Below are 20207 nucleotides of genomic sequence, written 5' to 3' on the forward strand. Positions count from 1 at the left end.
ACCTACGGCCCTACAGACTGCGGAGGCCCTGTTTACTCACGTCTTCCGGCACTATGGGGTTCCTGAGGATATAGTGTCTGATCGGGCTCCCCAGTTCACGTCGAGGGTCTGGAGGGCGTTCATGGAACGTCTGGGGGTCTCTGTCAGCCTTACCTCAGGTTTTCAACCTGAGAGTTAACCAGGATGTGGGTAGGTTTCTGAGGTTTTACTGCCAGGACCGGGGAGTGGGCAGTGTTCGTGCCCTGGTCAGAGATAGCCCAGAACTCACTCGGCCACTCCTCCACTAACCTCTCTCCTTTCCTGTGTGTATTGGGGTATCAGCCGGTTCTGGCTCCTTGGCATCAGAGTCATACGGAGGCTCCTGCGGTGGATGACTGGTTCCGGCACGTGGAGGAAAAATGGGATGCCGCCCATCTTCAGCGTCACCGCAGTAAGGCCCCGATATTCGCACCGGGGGACCGGGTCTGGCTCTCGACCCAAAACCTGCCCCCCCGCCTGCCCTGCCAGAAGCTGGGTCCACGGTTTGTGGGGCCATTCAAATTCTTGAGGAGAGTGAACGAGGTATGTTATAGGTTACAGCTTCCCCTTGATTACCACATTAACTCCTCATTCCATGTGTCTCTCCTCAGGCCGGTGGTGGCTGGCCCGCTCCAGGAATCTGAGGTGCGAGAGGTTCCTCCGCCCCCTCTGGACATTGAGGGGGCCCCGACGTACTCCGTTCGATCCATCCTGGATTCGAGACATTGGGCGACGGGCCTTCAGTACCTCGTGGACTGGGAGGGGTACGGTCCGGAAGAGAGATGCTGGGTTCTGGAGGAGGACGTGTTGAACCCTTCTATGCTGCGGGATTTCCACCGTCTCCTTACATATCACCCTGCACCTCACCCTCCGGGTCGTCACCGAGACCGGTGGCGGCACGCTGCTGGAGCCGCGCGTCAAGAGGGGGTACTGTCACGACCTCTGCCGAAGTCGGTTCCTCTCCTTGTTCGGAGGTCGATCACCGGTCTTCTAGCCAACTCCAATCCACTTTTCATGTTCCATTTGTTTTGTCTTGTTTTCACACACACCTGGTTTCAAGTCCCTAATTACATGTTGTATATTTCCCCCGATGTCCTTGTCGGGAATTGTTTATTTGTAAGTACTCGTGCTATGTGTTACTGGTGCGCTACGGGTTTTGTAGACATGTGTTTGTTGTTTTGTTTGCTGTTAGTTTTATATATTAAACTGCTCCAGGTATTCACCAAGTTCTGCTCTCCTGCGTTTGACTTCCCTGCCACCAGTTACGCACCCCTTACACACTTTCATTTCTCCTCCAGTCTTCCGCTCCCTCTTCTTACACTTTCTACCATTCTTCTTTAACAAACCATCTCCATTTTTCCCACCATTTTTATCCGACTCAAGCTCACCCTCTTCAAGCTCAGTCTCTCTCTTAGACCTCCTCTCCTTTTCCCTCCATTCCTCCTCCGTTTTCCAAGTATACATCTCCTTATGATAATACTGCACTACTCCTGACAACCATCTTCTTCTTTCTTTCCCTAGGGAATCCATTTCCCTTTGCAGCCTGAATGGAGGATGCTTTATGTAGGAATCTGTTGCCAGGGGTATATAAGTATATTACCGGCTGGGCTGACTGCGTTCACACCTAGAGGAAATGCCAAAGACAGTACAGTATGAAGGCAGAAACTGCTTCTCCAATAGAAATCCCAGATCACGCTTGTAGGTGATGTCAAAATTATTTCACACAATGGATAAAGCTGAAGCATCCGGTTGGAATTCCACTCGCCACCAAATACGGCCTGCAGTGGGAGAGTATGGAGTGAGACGGAACTGGGCCGATATTCAGCATATTTTCTCATCAATGAATTATTTGATCTCAATACAGTTTTCCGTGTCCAAAACAATAATTTGTTATGAACAGAGTGGATGACATTTTGCAGACTTGACCATTTGCCAAAGTTTCTAAAAAGGGTTTTGTTTAGAAGGAGTGCAAGGGTGAATTGGGTAATTGCACTTCACATAGTAGGTGTTCCCTAATGGAAATATGCAAATACATGCTAGAACGCACCAATACGATCTTGCTAGCTCGTGCTTGGCTCTGCCCACCTCCTTGCTTGTCCTGCCCACCAAGCTTAATGTTCTCCAAATGGAAAGGACAGGCTGTGGTAAATCTTGGGATAGTTATACAATTATTAGAGTATCACAGTATGAGTCATACGTGAGCTGTTGTAACTACTCAAGGGATATGTTCTGTGTTGGACTGTGACATTTTGTTATGTTACAGCCTTATTATAAAATGTATTACGTTTTTTTTCTCTCTCATCAATCTACACACAGTACCCCATAATAACAAACCAAAAATAGGTTTTTAGAAATGTTTGCTAATTTATTTTAAAAAACAACTCATATCACATTTACATAAGTATTCAGACCATTTACTCAGTACTTTGTTGAAGCACCTTTGTCAGCGATTACAGCCTCGAGTCTTCTTGGGTATGACGCTACAAGCTTGGCACACCTGTATTTGGGGAGTTTCTCCCATTCTTCTCTGCAGATAATTTCAAGCTCTGTCAGGTTGGATGGGGTGCGTTGCTGCACAGCTATTTTCAGGTCTCTCCAGAGATGTTCGATCGGGTTCAAGCCCATGCTCTGGCTGGGCCACTATAACACATTCAGAGACTTGTCCCAAAGCCACTCGTGCCTTGTCTTGGCTGTGTGCTTAGGGTCATTGTCCTGTTGTAAGGTGAAGTAGGGAAGAAGGGAAACTCTGCTTACCCTGGGATTTGCAGCCATTGTGGTTACGGCCATCTTCTGGATGGTAGCAGACTCCGAGCTAGTAGCCTCTCCCCACCCTCTCTGCTCCAACGAGGCCCGACTTCCACAGGGGGAAGGCCAGAAGTAGACTACCCCGCTGACCTGAACCTTGACCCGATGACCGCGCCGACCAGAAGAGAAGAAAAAGAGGACATGAACGTTATGGGTTTTCCCCGGGTCAAACACTTTCTTACAATTAGCTAGTAATATCTCTGCACTACAGAATGGATCAGATTGTTGGGGTTGTGGATTGTTACCAGACAGTGCTGAGACTATGCCATTACTAGCGATACCCCTAGGTGCTTATGAAATATTGATGTGGACCAAAGCAGGTGACCTTACAAACAGAGCGCTTGATTGGGTGGAGGATAGGGTATTTAATATGAGAATATTTTATTTTAATAGTCCCACCTCTCTGCGCAAGCAACCCATCACCCTGGCCTAATCTCCCCCAGGTTATTTGTGTTATATAGCAAATGGAACCAGTCTCCAGTTGGGGGAAAGTATACTATTATCTGCCTACGAATTGGTCAGGATCCTGCTATGATGCCTATGTTGTTCCTGCTGTGTTCCTGCTGTGCGTGCTACCCCAGTCCCCAAAATCACCCTTGTAGCTGGCTCCACAAAACAGGTTTTCTCTGCATTACTTCAAATGATGGCATGACAACTGTGCTTGATTCCATTTGAGAACTAGCCAATGAAGTAGAAAGATTGGGTAATGTTACTGCCACTGAATTGAAAGCATTAACTGCTAAAATTGTAGCTACACGTACCATGGTCTTACAAAATAGATTGGCTTTGGATATTCTCCAAACGGATAAGGGGGAGGCTTGTGCGGTGGTGGGGACAGAGTGTTGTATTTACATCCCAGATTCCTCCATTGGGGTTGCTAAGTCTGTGGCAACTATCAGGCAGGTGGTAGCTACTGTAAACAAGCGAGATATTGAGTGGGGTTGGGATCTGTTTGCATGGGTGAGAACTAGACTGGGGCACATTGGAACTCTCATGTTGCAAGGTCTCCTAGGCCTAGTTGGAGTTCTTATGCTATCACTCTGCCTGTTCTCATGCCTGATGACCTTGGTGAGGAGATTGTGTGAAACAGCAGAATCTCTTCCCAACCAGATGGTCATGACCACCGAAGTCAACTTGAATGACCTGACGGATCTCGCCACTGACTCACCCTTTATTGGGAATCCAAATTGCCCTATTGGAGATGATAGTGCCTACTGCCATCGAAATGACCCCGAACCCTACGAACCTCCCTTTTCCCTGGATTGTTATTATTAAATGACCTTTTCGGAGTTTCATTCAGACCACCCTTTCTGTGTAAAATGCCAATTTCCCATCAACCAGAAGGTTTTCAATTCTGTCGGGACAGCTCAGATACTGTATGTTATGTATGATGATGCCTACGGTTTCCATGGCATCAAAGTGGGAATTGTGGAGGCAGAATTTGGGGTGAGCTGTTGTAACTTCTCAAGGAATATGTTCTGTGTTGGACTGTGATCTTATGCCTTTCATAGACTCCTGGTATGTCTGCAACCTAACACAAGGCCATTGTGTTCCGGAACGGTTGCTTCTATCGAAAGTGTGATTGTATTATTACCTCCCACTGTATAAGGGACATATAACCCTTTATTCTTTGAGTTCTTCCCTGTGAAATCAGAGGTGGGTCTCCCCTGCTACTGCTTGTATTAAGGATGTTTCTATTATATCATTCAATTGTCTCTGTCTTAATCTTTGGATGGAATTTTCCACAGCAATACCCATAAAACCTAGTTGTTCAAACAGGGAAATGGTTCCAATCGTTTTCCCACCATTAATGTTTCCCATATTGGTATTTTCTTTGATAAAGATGGAATCCGCAGTCGGGGGAAACCGTGCCACTGGCCGCCCCACCACCATTGTTATTGTTTTTGTGGCTGAGCTGAGGAGTATCCAGCAGCATAGTAAAAACACAATGTGCTCTTCTATCACGCATGCAACAATATCCGAGGGGGGGGGGGGGGCAAACATTGTGATAACCAACCCCCCCCCCCCCCCTCCCCCTATTGTCACAAGTGGACAGAGTGTGTTTGATGGTTTATAACTCTATGTTGGGATAAGAAAAGAGGATAAAAATGATCCCCATTTCAACCCAATACATTGGTCTTTCTCCTAATATTGAAACGAGTCCTGTAAGATATACTGGTGCTGAGAAATACACACAAAAGTAAAACGTGTGACAACCAACCCTGTTCTCCCCTTCCATTCTGTAGGCTTGTTGAAAATGTCTTAACCTGTCCTAGAAAAGTCTAGGTCGCCATCAAATAAGCGAAAGTTTGAAGGCACAGTTTGATGGACCAGTTGCATGAAATGATGCCTCCGATCAGAACACGCTCACCAGATACCTCATAGGAGCATCATTCATCAGAAAAAAATGTAGTCAATGTCATTTTTTGAATGTCTGGTTGATGGTCATGTGGGCGGGTACGTTTTCAACGTAAATATTTACTGTTGTAGGTTCCCCATGGAAGGCGCTGACTAAACTCAACTCTAACGATGTACTTACAGTACTTCGTACATGAAATACATGTTTACTGTATTTACAATATTTGCTGTTGTAGAGTCCCATGCACCTTGCTGACTAAACTGAACTCCACTATGTGCTTCCGTTGATGTGAAGTACATCGTGGAATTTACTTTAATCAGCACTCGGCAACCTTCACCCGGACCGATTTATAACAGTAGATGTTGGTTAAACTTTATTTTATCAGGGAGTCATAAAGTAAAGATATTCTGTGATTCCGTAGCCTCTTTGATGTGGAAGACCTGGAGCTAAGAGGCTGGCTACATGTAGCCTACATATGAGATTATTGCCTACATCTGATGTGTGAAGTTGTATTGTATCCACACCCACTGGGTGTATCATGCATGTAACGTTAAATGTAATTTGGTGTGAATTTGGGTATTTGTGCACTTCTATTCTGATTGACTTGACGAAGATCCCGCTAGTTGGTAATTATGTCATTTTCAAATTAATTGATACACAGCGGTGATTGACTTGGACATAATATCTCTCACTCAATTAATTTCTGGACTGAGTGGGGTTTTTGGGCACATAGATTGTGACTTTCAATTGAGAGTCAAATTAATTCATTGGCATCTACTGGGAAATGCTTTTTAATGTGGGGCCTAACGTATAGGAATAGACGTAATATATCTTGTACAGATTCACTTCTTAACGGCGAAGTGACAATTTCCGCGATAATTGTACTTCTGGGAAACGGATATTAGCCTAGACGTGGTCCCTATGATAATATGGCAGTACAGATCAATTTCAATGGTCAAGGAATCGGACCGTGTGTGCGTAATAATCACCTGTCACTTTTAGAACATCTTGATTCTATTTCGAATGAAATATTTTGACAGTTTTTTGCCAACAGAGTCACACTTTCCAAATGGTCCCTTTTCTGTCTTTGGTGTGAGAGGGGATCCCGTGTGGCGACGATGACACATATATTGCCTATGAATGGAGGTGGAAGCAGCTCGGGCAACTCTATTGGAAAAATCTTCGGAAACCCTATATTTCATAGGGGTGTGACGTCTGGCTTTCCGCCCGTGTAAGTCAGAAGACATAAAAATACTTAACTCTGTGATTAACCGTTATTAACGACACTTTGCTAAATGCACATTCCCGATCTTGATGTGCATAGATCAGTGTTGAAGGCTCCTGTCAAGGCATTCCGAGGCCATTTGTCCCTAGAGAGAATGGTGAGAGAGACATGTGGAGTTATACTCCCCAGTACTGATAGTTTGACATTTTTATTTGACTTCTAGCAGGGTAGTTGAAGGACTAGAACAGAACCACGATTATTGCTGTGTCAAATTGAGTAGGTTAGAGATAGGTCGTAAATGTCCTAATCCTGACAGGCAACCAATGATTCATAGTAATCAGTCTTTACCTGAGAGCTGCATGAGCTGGTGCATGAAGGGACTACAGGGATAAGATGAGCATGAATGTGTACCAAAAATGTATATCTTAACCATATGGTTATATTTTCTATCTTATCTTGTTATTTTGACTGGTTACTATTTGTGTCCAGCTGTCTGCCTCCTCACATGGCCGTCAAAGGACACAGGCAGGCCACACCAACCGCTGGCAGCTGCGCCACCCCCTTGGCAGTGATCTGCTGGGGCAAGCACAAGCTGAGAGAACCATGAGAGTGGCCCTCAACACATCACTCAGGACCATAAGGACAGGTGTGTGTGTGTGTGTGCGCGACCTATGTGCTACAGTTTGACAGAAGTTTATTATCCTAAGATAAAGGTCTTGAAGGGTACAGTATTAACAGTATTAAGATTAGTTGAGGTTGGCAGAGGGCCTTGGTTCTTCAAGAGGTACTCCTCCAATGTTACCACAGAGCTCTAAGCCAGCCGAAATCTGTACGTGGCATGCTGTGTCCACAGTGCCAATGTCAGTGTGACCCAACCAAGAGCCTTGGCTACCAGGAGGGGTGCTAGACCCGATTGATGCCAACCACGCCAACCTGGTGTTGAGAAACTGGCAAAGTTATGGGGAGATTGGCACCTGTAGAGATCTGACAGCAGCCGGTTTCCAACTAGACTGGCAGTGCCATCCCAGACACAATTAGGCCTTTGACATCTTCCAGATACGCTGTGTGCATCTGTGAGAGCAGAGGAGAGTCACAGGGGGAAACAATCGCCGATAAACGAAACTATTATGAATACTTTGTAAAGGTTACATTGGAATGCAAAATGCAGAGTCAAGTTGAACACGAGAGGTTTTTATTCAACACGGATCATTTGGGGGTGGGGGGGGGGGGCATTTACAGTATCACAACAATTTCAATGCCAATCCATCATTACACCTCCAAACTTAACGTGAAAGTCTGCCATTGTTACTGTCAGAGTCGTATGTGTCTACTGTTGAGTCCAAACCCCCCCTTGTGTATCACCCCTCTCCTCACCCCTCTCCCGTCTGTTTGTTTTCCAGCTGACTCTCCACAGCCCTGCACTCATGATGAGCCCCCCCCCTGCCACGGCTTACCCTCCTAGCGAGCACCAGCCTGCCCAGAAGCCCCAGACGCTGGTAGGCTGCCAGGCCCGCAAGGGCACACACTGACAACCATAGAGAAGGAGAGACAGAGGGAGGACAGTTGATCGGACATTTGGGGCCTGCTGCCAGCCGCATGCAACCAGTGTGGAGCAGGCTGCATGCCACATTGGAACATGATTATCTTTCATTTGGTCTGCTTTGTGTGGAGCACAATGGCCACCATAAAGGGGGCAGACCCACCTGTAGAGTTGGTGAGATGGTCACGCTGGGAGCGTTTGGGCTGGACGGGAGGGGTGACTTCTGATTGGGACAAAATGGTTGTGTTCTGAAGAGCTCACCTTGTGTTAGTTTGCCTTTTCAAGTTGCTGACAAGAGTTAGATGATTTTCCATGAGTTAGGTGTTTACCATTTGAGTTTTTGATTTGTGTGCTTAGGATGATGTGTTTTTGTGTGTATTTGTTATGTAGTGTGCCAGGTCATCCCAGCAAGGCTACACCAGAGGACCTGTTCTACCTCCTGTCCCGCAGTGTTGTCCATTACAACCAACCAGGTTTTTCTTTGCGCCTGTCCATCTGTTTCTCTCTCTCTCCGTCTCTCCCTCTTTCTCTCTCTCTCTCTTTCCCTCTCTCTCTTTCTCTCTCTCCCTCTTTCTCTCTCTCTCTTTCTCTCTCTCTCTCCATGAATGCTGTTTCCATTTATTTTCTCCCCTCTTGTTCTTTTTAATAAGGTGAAATATGTAATGTACCATTTTTAAAGTATAGTAACCAAATGCTTGGAGGGTGCTGTGTCACTGAAAGGTTGGCGACCCCCAGTTAAAAAATGTGCCATGAAAGGTCATGATACCGTAGCAGTGGGAGCTGTCAGCATACGTAACGTCAACAACAAAAGCAAAAACTTGCCTGGCTCAGTGTGTTGTTTGTTTGTTGTCAGACGTGGTGCTGGAGTGCCTGGGAAGCCAGTGGGAGCTGCACTGCCCTAATCTCACCAAGTCAGGCACCCTAAGCAACCTCTACATGTCAGCCAAACAGCAGAGGGCAAGGAGCCTTCAGGACAGAGCAGGTGCGCTTCTTAAATGTGTCTCCCAGAGGCCAGAGTTCTGATCTGATTACAGTATCTCTGCATCTCTTACTGACTTTGCTATACTTTTTAGCGTTATCTGTGCTGTGTGCCGGAGATAAGAGTATTACAACCCTAATGTCTCTGCATCCTCTCTCTGGTCTTATGTGTAGTGGGAGACAGACTTCCCAGCTAGCACATTTGGCTCCTTGGAAGTTGTGGAAACGTACATTTTCCGTTTCCCATGGGATCTAGGAACGAATCCATAATTTTCCTCACCGGAAAAACTGAACGTTTTTTCAAAAACGTTCTGAGACCTGAAGTGAAAATGTTGTCTGTTCTGTGAATGTTTATTTTAAGTTGCATGGAGGTTCTGAGAACATTTTACTCTGGTTCCTTTGAAAGTTGTCCTGGGAGGTTTTATGAATGTTCTGAGAATGGAACTTATAGGTTATTTGTAGTTTTTTAATAACTTCCTTAAAACTTTTGTGGACTGTTTCAAGAAGACTTTTAATAACACTGCTAGCTTATTTTGGGGTAACTTTTTTGAACTCCAAGTAGAGGAGATATGACACATAGAAATCATTTTCTTTAGGCATTAATTACACAAACACATGTATTTTTTTCATTGTGACACGGCATCAGTGAGATTCAAACCTATAATCTACTGTCCTCTATCCATGGAGTCCACTGTGTCACCAAATGGAGCTGAACGCATGAAACAAAGAAAGAGGATCGTGTTTTGTTGATGCTGAGAACATAATGTATATGTTTTTAAATTAACATTCTTAGATTCTGACCACACCGCCCGCGTCGCATGCGTTGCAGAATAAATGTACACATACATGTTATTCAATCATTGCACCCACACTGCTCGCGCTCGCCAACAAGTGTCTGTGTTGCCAAGCGCTAAAATAGAAGTCAGTTCTATTTGTGACGCTGAACGCGGTGCAAGTCCCTCTCCCATCTTCTCATTGGTTTATAGAAGCATGTACCCACGTGCCATCTCCTCATTGGTTATACCCACATGGGTAACTGAAAGATGAACTGAGGTCGGTCGGTCAGTTGTGGTAAATCACCTCATTATGAAAGTTAGATGCCATTCGCCGTATAAAGTCCAAAGAAGAAAAAGCCTGGAAGGAGGAGAGATGACTAGAAACGATTCAGTTGACCGTTTTATGTGTGGATTAATTGTCGGAGTAGAGGACCTTGTGCATTTCAGGTAAAATAACAACTCAATGTTTATATCCTAGGACAAATTGACTAGCAACAGCAAGCTAGCTAAATAGGACAAATTAGCTAGCAACTGCATGCTAGCTAGCTAAATTGCCATAAATGTTTATTGCTTTTCGACCTGTCCCCAAATTAATATAATTTGTTCAGAGTTTGTTTTGATATTTCAACCTGCGTGTCGTGATCGCGTTTGGTGTGGGGGGACAAAATCAATTTGTGCACGATGGCGCATGTGATCGCACGCACGCGCCCGTTGTGGGCATGGTGTTAGAACGTTCTCTGAACGTTACTAACTTTTTCTTGTGATTTTATGGAAAGTTTTCTTATAGTTCTCAGAACAATTTGAGAACATGACTTTAACACTTAGAGTAGGTTTCCGTGCAACATGAAAATCAATTAATATTCATGAATATGTTATTCAATGCATTTCTTTGGGCTAATAGCAATAAGTATTTTGTGTTTTTTTTCTTTTTCTCAAAGGTATTTTTATTTGGCATTTTTTATGATAATACAGATAATACAAACAGAACAGGTAGAGGACAGAATACACACAGATCCCCTACCAAATCAAACCCACCCTAACCCCCCTTGCTCCAACAGAACACACACAGATCCCCTACCAGATCAAACCCACCCTAACCCCCTCTCCCCCATTCTCCAACAGAGCCCCACCCCAATACCAGACTTGAATAATTTAAATATAATTTTTATAATATAATCAAATAACATTAAAAACTCAAATATAATCAAACAAAAATTAAAGAAGAGTAAAAATAGTGATACAAATTCTAACTTGAGTTGGTTTATGTCGTCCATGTCTAACTGGGTCCATGTCTTCTACGAAGGATAGGAAAGGTTGCCAGATATTATCAAATGTAATTGCAGATCTCCTAACGGAGTAGTGCATTTTCTCTAGTTTGAGATGTTGCATAACTTCCTTTATCCAATGGTTAAAAGTAGTAGGAAACCTATCTTTTCACTTAAATAGTATAAGAAGTCTAGCTAGAAGAGTAGTTAGTACATGTCAGTATGTTGCCCACAGAACTGTTTAGAGGGGCCTCCTGTGGTGCCACTCCGAGTAATGAAAAAAAAAGCAGATGGTTTATAGGCCTCCACTAAATTAGAAAACGTCTAAAAAATGGATATCCAGAAATCCGTCACTTTTGTCCAAAACATGTGCAATAAAGTAGCAGGAGCCTGCTTACGTTGGTCACACGTGGGATCTATTTCTGATCTAATCTTGGATAATTTTGCCTTTGACCAATGCAGCCAATTAATAATTTAAAAAAATCTCTGGTAGACAATTAGATGAAGAATGTGTTCTCTGAAGCATATTCTGCCAAATTTCATCTGAAAGTTGCTCACCTAAGTCCTCTTCCCATTGGTTTTTAAGAGATTATCAAATACTTTTAAAAATATATATATTTTTGATACTTACAGGGGTCAATAAATCCCAAATCAAATAGCTAAATGATCGTTGGTATGACCTTCTTAAAACAATTCCATATGTTAGCTTAGTAGAAACCCAGCCCCGGGCCCTTAGATCTTGTGAGGAAACTTGTAGGAAATGTTAGAAACATTATTTCTTAACGTTCTCTGGACCTTTTGAGAACATTCTCAATGTCAAATCAGTTGGCAAACGTTCCTAGAACATTACCAAAATTGAAATTAAATGTCACCATGTTTGAACGTTTAGTAAACGTTCTGTTAAGTAATGAAATACTAAGAAAATAACATATTTTTTGTCAAGTTCCTTAAATGTGCTGACAATGTTCCAAAGCCAAGCAACTAACCTGCACCATTCCTAGAACGTTGTGGGAAGGTTGTATGCAAAATAACCATAGGACAACCACGCTCTCACCAGGCTCTAAGAAACATATGGTTCTCAGAACAAAATGTGCTAGCTGGGTTGGCCCTATTCACAGAAGTTAGTGCCAAATGTTTGTCCTCTGACGCCATTTTTAGGAAATTTGTGAGGAATTAACACCTCTATATAATGTTTTATAGAGACAATCCGGAATTCAGACAGCTGGTTTCCATTAGTCCCTTCCGCAAAGACATACAGTATGTGATTAGATTATTGTGTTCTCCCCCAGCATATAGGTCTAATTTTTCTCATTCAGTAAATAAAACCAATAAATTGGTCCTTTCAAGTGTTGTGTAGTTGATGTTTTCTTGATGTTTTTCTTTTTTTCACTGCCTTATCATTGCTATATTTGCATCTTAGGTGTATCTTTAAGTGTGTCTTTGTGTACAGTTGTGTAAATATCTACAGTTGAAGTCAGAAGTTTACATACACTTAGGTTGGAGTCATTAAAACTCGTTTTTTAACCACTCCACAAATCTCTTGTTAACAAACTATAGTTTTTTCATGTCAGTTAGGACATCTACTTTGTGCATGACACAAGTCATTTTTCCAACAATTGTTTACAGACAGATTATTTCACTTATAACTCACTGTATCACAATTCCAGTGGGTCAGAAGTTTACACTAACTTGACCATGCCTTTTGGAAAAAGGTTGGGAAATTCCAGAAAACGATGTCATGGCTTTAGAAGCTTCTGATGGGCTAATAGACATAATTTGAGTCAATTGGAGGTGTACCTGTGGATGTATTTCAAGGCGTACCTTCAAACTCAGTGCCTCTTTGCTTGACATGATGGGAAAATCAAAAGAAATCAGCCAAGACCTCCGAAAGAAATTGTAGACCTCCACAAGTCTGGTTCATCCTTGGGAGCAATTTCTAAATGCACAAAGGTACCATGTTAATCTGTATCTGTATAAACACCATGTGATCATGCAGCCGTTATACTTCTCAGGAATAATGACCATCGTTATGTTTGGAGGAAAAAGGGGGAGGCTTGCAAGCTGAAGAACACAATCCCAACTGTGAAGCATGGGAGTGGCAGCATCATGTTTTTGGGGTGCTTAGCTGCAGGAGGGACTGGTGCACTTCGCAAAATAGATGGCATCATGAGGAAGGAAAAGTATGTGGATACATTAAAGTAACATCTCAAGACATCAGTCAGGAAGTTAGGGCTGGGTCTTCCAAATGGACAATGACCCCAATCATACTTCCAAAGTTGTGGCAAAAGGGCTTAGGGACAACAAAGTCAAGGTATTGGAGTGGCCATCACAAAGTCCTGATCTCAATCCTATAGAAAATATCTGGTCAGAACTGAAAAAGTGTGTCTGAGCAAGGAGGCCTAAAAACCTGACTCAGTTACACCAGCTCTGTCAGGAGGAATGGGCCAAAATTCACCCAACTTATTGTGGGAAGCTTGTGGAAGGATACCCAAAACGTTTGACCCAAGTTAAACAATTGAAAGGTAATGCTACCAAATACTAATTGAGTGTATGTAAACTTCTGATCCACTCGGAATGTGATGAAAGAAATAGAAGCTGAAATAAATCATTCTCTCTACTATTATTCTGACATTTCACATTCTTAAAATAAAGTGGTGATTCTAACTGACCTAAGACAGGGAATTTTTACAATAATTAAATGTCAGGAATTGTGAAAAACTGAGTTTAAATGTATTTGGCTAAGATGTATGTAAACCTCTGACTTCAACTGTATGTAATCTGATTACTTCAGAAGTACAGTAGTTGTAGCATGTGCCTCTTCTTGCATGGATCAGGAAGTGGTAAGAATGGGAAAGACAAGGCATACAGCCAACCTGGCAGCAGCAACTCCAGCAGAGACAAACAGAATGGGAAGAATCCCGCAGGCCCCCTCGTCCTCCAACTCTCTGTGAAAGAAGCCACCGTCACCAAAGAGGGTAGCTACAAGAATCATACACCCATGACATACATTCAAGACAAATTTCCCCATCGGGGTCCAATAAGTAAATTCCTAATTCCCAATGACAAACAGTACATTTGGTTCAATGACAGTTCATTTACCCATATCGCTCATAAAGTATACTCACGGCTGATGAATGAAATTAATGGTCAGACTGTTAACCCTGTGGTTTCCCCCAGCCCTCTCCTTTGCCCTCAGGACCCTCTATAACCCAGAGGCATGTCCTGAACACTGGGGAGAGGGGGTGCTCTCTACCGCCGCCCTGCTGGGCCTGCCACACCTTTTCCAGAGGTGAGCCGGACTACCACACCGCACTACTAGTCCTGGGGAACCCATAGGAGTGCATATTTGTAACACTAACACACCTGATTGAACTAATCAAGTGCTTGATGAGCAGTTGAATCTGAAATGCTAGTGCTGGGTTAGAACAAGTACGTGCACCCCTGTGGGTCACCAAGTTCCATGTTTGAACGTCGCTACGCAACACTGTCCAGCAACACCGTTGGGAGGATCACTGTGTTGTAAAATAATTCTGTGGCGTGCAACAACAGGCCATCCCTCAGCCAAAACGGGTTAATCCTCTTTTCAACAAAAACAAGGTCAAGGAGGAACAGCAATTCACTTTTCCCTGCTTGTATACATGTATGTCACATTGGAGAACTTGTGATACTATGATGCCTCCAGAATACACGCCCATCTCTTGTGGGACCTAATTTGGCCCAGTTGAAGTGGTTGATTCATGTCCATGAAACTGGGTGGGGATGGGTTTGAATGAGATGAATCCATGTCGACATTGGCCTTATTTCCTCAGCTTGTCCTGAATGTACTGTAAGCTTGAAATCACCAACACCCTTACAAGAGTCGCACCCGGTCACTTAGTCACCCTGGGTGCCCACATAAAAAAAACACTACAGTTTACAATAGGATGCTACACTACTTACTATAGAATTATGTAGTAAACTGTAGTATACTGTAGAGTACTATACTACACACTGTAGTATCCCTTGTTCAGTACTTACTATTGAATTTTATAGTATACTGTAGAATACTATTGTAAATACTACAGTATTATCCACAAAAAACTAATTTCAGCAAAAATATTATTTACATTTACATTTAAGTAATTTAGCAGACGCTCTTATCCAGAGCGACTTACAAATTGATAGTCCACTATAGTAAATACTACAGTATTTAACTGGCATATACCCATTCCCTTCCCTCATATGCCAATTTGTGCCACCCGTAAGTGAGAAACCTACAAGCCAAGTAAAGACCATATATTGTATTTCTTATAGCAAACTGTAAACACTACAGTAAAGTCCACAAAAACACTACATTATTCCTACCATAGTATACACTATAGTATGTTTTCATGTGGGTGTATCGTAAATAAAGCAGAAGTTTATTATGAGGTGACAGACAATATGTCTGTGATTGACAGGTGCCTAACAGAGATGATAAATAAGATCAGCTCCTCCACTGTGTGTATCTTTCATCGCGTGTCCTGCAAGGTAAGCTGCACTAGCTACAGGTGTGTGAAATAGTTCTAAAAGTTACTGCTCAAAAATATACACTAGGGGGAGCCAAATCACCTCAAACACATAAATGCACTGCTGTCTGAATATGTCCATCCACGTTTGTCTATGTGACGTTTTGCATGATGGTATATGTTTTTTGTGTGTGTGTGTTTGCCTATTTTTCCGTGTGGTTCAGTTTAAGGAGACCAGTCTTCAGAGAGCATGTGAGCGATGGTTGGAGCTTTACCTGGTGACTGAGTTGACATGTTTCATCTACCTGAGAGACTTACCCTTTGAACTCCTCCACAAGACCCTAAGTTCACCCAGGTAGCTGCTAGAGTAAGGTCCAACTTAAACAACACCCTATTCTAGTCATAACTGACAATGTTGGTTTTTAATCGCCTTCTCCAGGGTCTTTGCTGCCTGTGAGTACCAGCTCCTGAAGACAGTGCTATACTGGGTATTCCTACAGTTCAACCCTGCAGCTCAGATCCTTCCCTCTCATCGGTTCATTATGACCTTCTTCTCCAGGTACTGATCACACAGAGCTCAAGGTGGTAGTCATCAGGCGTAAGTTAAATTGTATGTCGTTCAAGTGGAGGGAATTCGTAGACTACTGTCCGTGAGTAACATGTTAGGCCTGTTAGTTTGAACATTGATTCTGGTAGACATATAACAACACTGCCCCACAAGCTTATCTCTCGTTATTTATTTCTCTCACGCTCTCTCACTCTCTTACTCCAGTTGGCCAAGGGCTGGCGTCTTCTTGGAACAGCCTGTGGGACAGAGGTTCACCGTTCTCTTCCGGGCCCTTCGCTTACATGGCATCACTCAGCGTGAGTTACAACGCTAAGTCCATCGACCTTTCAAAGCTCGATGACATAACACTAAAACCTAGAAAACATCAAGTCTGTTTTGCTATTGTTCCGTTTATTTGTTAAGTTTGTGCATTAGTTCATGTACACAAGGCCTTTCATAGTACAATGTGTTCATCATTACTATGTTGCAATGGTGTAAAGGGGAAGGACTCTAAACTAAAGCCAGACCTGTTGGCCGTGGCCTCGGTATGTGACTACATCACTCTGGCACCCGTGTCCGAACCATCATGCAGCTGGAGACACATAAAATGTGTTGCTGCCTGTTGCCAGAAGACCAGCGGTCCATAGGAGAGCAGCCAGTTTAAAAAACTGTTTGATTTTAAAGAACCACGCAACGTGACTCTAACCAGTATGATTCTGATAAGCAGAACTGATCAAATCATACACAGTACACACCCTGGGCCAAGTGGGCATGTTCCCAAGCAAATAACACGTTTTCATCCTTTGCTTAGATGGAATCTGATTCATTCTGAAACTGCAGATGTCTTTTCCGTTTTTATTGACTTGAGGAACTGATTGTATTCGTTAAAATTAAATGCATCTCAGACGAGTTGCAATAGATTATCATTGGTGGGTTATGATTATGTTTAGGTATTAACTGTTTTCACGTAGTTACTTTTGAATTGTTAGGAATTCATTTGTGTTAGAGTGAAAGGTTAAATGTGAGTGATATTTTCGCGAGTGAGTGTTGATGGCGAACCCAAACCTTTGACCCCCCTCCAGGAGCCCATCTAGAGGAGATGCAGCAGATCCATGTCTTTCCTCAGTCCTGGCTGCTCCTCATCTTCTCCAAGCACTACTACACTGTGAGTTCATGTAGACAGGCACACCTAAGAATATAAGAGGATCATTGGTCAATCATACTGTTTGACAATCTGCTCCTGGACGTAGCCCTTTTTCTCCCTCGTTCGCCCCCATCCCAGCTCCACAGTGGAGGAGACATGCAAGTAACAGATTTCTCCCAACAAGCAGTGCGCTTCGGCATGGTCATTGAGAGGGTAAGCCATCTCACTTAACTCTGTAACTGCAAAATGGTGCAAATTGAAAAGGAATCAGTTGTGTTAGTCATTGGCGATATTGTCTTGGTGTCGTCCTACAGGAGCCTCAATACTGCACGCGAACCATTGGACTGTATGGCTTCTACTTCCTGCTTAAAGCAGCCAGCATGGGAGAGCTGGACTCACATGGCTTCTCTCTGCAGGTCAGGGTGCAACGCTGCATCTCAAATCGGGACATTTGCTCTTGAGTGCCTATGGAACGGTTCAGAGGAGGCTGGTGGGAGGAGCTATAGGAGGATGGGCTCATTGTAAAGACTGGAATAGATTCAATTATAAGGAATGGAAACCAGATTTGACTCCTTTCCATTAATTCCATTCCAGCCATTACAATGATCCCATCCTCCTATAGCTCATCCCACCAGCCTCCTCTGGCAGGGTTATAAGTAATAACCAGCAGATACATTACACCAGTAACCACTGCAGAGACTGACGGGTGAATGGCTGTGTACCTGTGTATCCACTGCAGAGACTGAGACACTGGGACCCTGCCATGTCTGTGCGGGCGTGTGAGAGGCATCCTTTCAGTATGATGACAGAGCGGGCCTTGTCCTATCAGATCAATGTGCAGGCCCATGTGCACGGCCAGTGGCAGGAGTTCAACAGTGGTCCCATCAACCAGGAGTTTGGCCTGACCAAGCGCACGTGCAAGAGCCAGGTATGGAAGGCTGAGGACGGATTGATGCAGGAACAGGGAGGAGGGAATCGGTGGCTGTGTGATTTCAGGACAGGAGATAGGGTCTAGTACTTTAATGATATGAGAATTGCAATGTTGTGATTTTTCACATTCGTTGGATACAAGTAAATTGCTATTTCTGGGGGGAAAATGTAGCTTAAATAAAGAAACTTCACAAGGTTTGACTTGGATACTAGCTAACAGGGCATTGCATTTATGTTGTATTTAGAGGGGTCTACTATCTGAACTGCTGTACCTCTTCCCTCTGTGTGCAGGTGTTTAAAGTGAGGGGCCTCAGCTTGCCCATCTTTGTGACCTTTGCCCTGGCCTTCGCTGCAGTCTGATCCCCTGCCAGACAGTCACCATGGTGCTCGTTATCACACGTAAACATCATACTTCTTGTCTGATTAAAAGTATCCAGGAGGACTTGTCTAAGTGAGGTAGCCTTGATAGCAAAGAAGAAAACCACTTCAGAGATGATCTGTTAGGCACGCAGCCTGTTTTAACCCAAACCATGCTAAATGCTCTGCCCGTTGACCAAATCCGGTAAAATAGTAGTCTTGGACACTTGCTTCTTCCACTGAGACAGGTATTGGTCTTTCGAGGTACAAGGGACACAATTATAGTAATATGATTCATGCACTTTCACATCACTTGGCAGTATGAGGTTGTGTCCTAAATAGAACCCTATTCCCTATACAGTTTGAACTGGGTCCTATGGGTCCTGGTCAAAAGTAGTGCACTATAAAGGGAATAGGGTGCCACTTGGGATGCAATCTGTGCCAGCTGTAATGTATCCTAACCACAAGGGGTGTTCCAACCCTGCACTGGAAGAGAGCTCTTTGAAGGAAGTTGTTGGCCAGTAGGTTGTCTGGAGGCTTTATAACTGTTGCTCCTTGTGGTTCAGGTCTCTACTCAACCAGGAAGCAGAGTGACGAGTCTCTCTGTGTCCGAAAAATGCTGACTGTCAGTGGGCAACATTCTGACCAGTGGAGGTACTGTAGGGTCATGTACAGCTGAGAAAACACGCAGGTAGAGTTGCCCAGAAAAGCAGAGGTTTATTGGCGAACTCTAGTGAATGATAAACATGGTTTGTATTTACAGTACCAGTCAAAGGTTTGGACACACCTACTCATTCTTCAAAGTAGCCACCCTTTGCCTTGATGACAGCTTTGCACACTCTTGGCATTCTCTCAACCAACTTCATGAGGTAATCACCTGGAATGCATTTCAATTAACAGGTGTGCCTTGTTAAAAGTTAATTTGTGGAATTTCTTTCCTTAATGCATTGTGTTGTGACAAGGTAGGGGTGGAATACAGACGATAGCCCTATTTTGTAAAATACCAAGTCTATATTGTGGCAAGAACAGCTCAAATAAACAAAAATAAATGACAGTCCATCATTACTTTAAGACATGAAGGTCAGTCAATCCAGAAAATTTCAAGAAATGTTCAAGTTTCTTCAAGTGCAGATGCAAAAACCATCAAGTGCAATGATGAAGCTGGCTCTCATGAGGACCGCTACATGAAAGGAAGACCCAGAGTTACCTCTGCTGCAGAGGATAAGTTCATTACAGTTAACTGCACCTCAGAAATTGCAGCCCAAATAAATGCTTCACAGAGTTCAAGTAACAGACACCTCTCAACATCAACTGTTCAGAGGAGACTGTGTGAATCAGGCTTTCATAGTCGAATTGCTGCAAAGAAACCACTACTAAAGGACACCAATAATAAGAAGAGACTTGCTTGGGCCAAGAAACATGAGCAATGGACGTTAGACCGGTGGAAATCTGTCCTTTGGTCCGATGAGTCCAAATGTGAGATTTTTGCTTCTAACTGCTGTCTTAATGAGACGCAGAGTAGGTGAACGGATGATCTCTGCATGTGTGGTTCCCATCGTAAAACATGGCAGAGGAGGTGTGGGGGTGCTTTGCTATTGACTCTGCCAGTGATTTATTTAGAATTCAAGGCACACTTAACCAGCATGGCTACCACAGCATTCTGCAGTGATACGCCATCCCATCTGGTTTGCGCTTAGTGTGACTATCATTTTTTTTTCAACTGGACAATGACTCAACACACCTCCAGGCTGTGTAAGAACTATTTGACCAAGAAGT

General features: G+C 43.6%; 1 protein-coding gene across 1 annotated transcript; it reads left to right on the plus strand.

Annotated features, from left to right (window-relative positions):
• Window positions 1–370: 370 nt before the first annotated feature.
• Window positions 371–19244, plus strand: btbd16 (BTB (POZ) domain containing 16). The gene is made up of 17 exons (XM_046290737.1): window positions 371–514; window positions 655–945; window positions 6897–7053; window positions 7840–7903; window positions 8338–8420; window positions 8801–8929; window positions 13801–13941; window positions 14144–14255; window positions 15406–15475; window positions 15678–15808; window positions 15893–16012; window positions 16226–16317; window positions 17083–17165; window positions 17283–17357; window positions 17459–17560; window positions 17884–18072; window positions 18366–19244. Exons 1-17 carry the CDS (start codon window positions 371–373, stop codon window positions 18432–18434), a joined length of 2052 nt encoding a protein of 683 aa, XP_046146693.1. The 3' UTR covers window positions 18435–19244.
• The last annotated feature ends 963 nt before the right edge of the window (window positions 19245–20207 follow it).

This window comes from Oncorhynchus gorbuscha, linkage group LG11, assembly GCF_021184085.1.
Source record: "Oncorhynchus gorbuscha isolate QuinsamMale2020 ecotype Even-year linkage group LG11, OgorEven_v1.0, whole genome shotgun sequence".
In the NCBI taxonomy this organism is placed as follows: domain Eukaryota; kingdom Metazoa; phylum Chordata; class Actinopteri; order Salmoniformes; family Salmonidae; genus Oncorhynchus; species Oncorhynchus gorbuscha.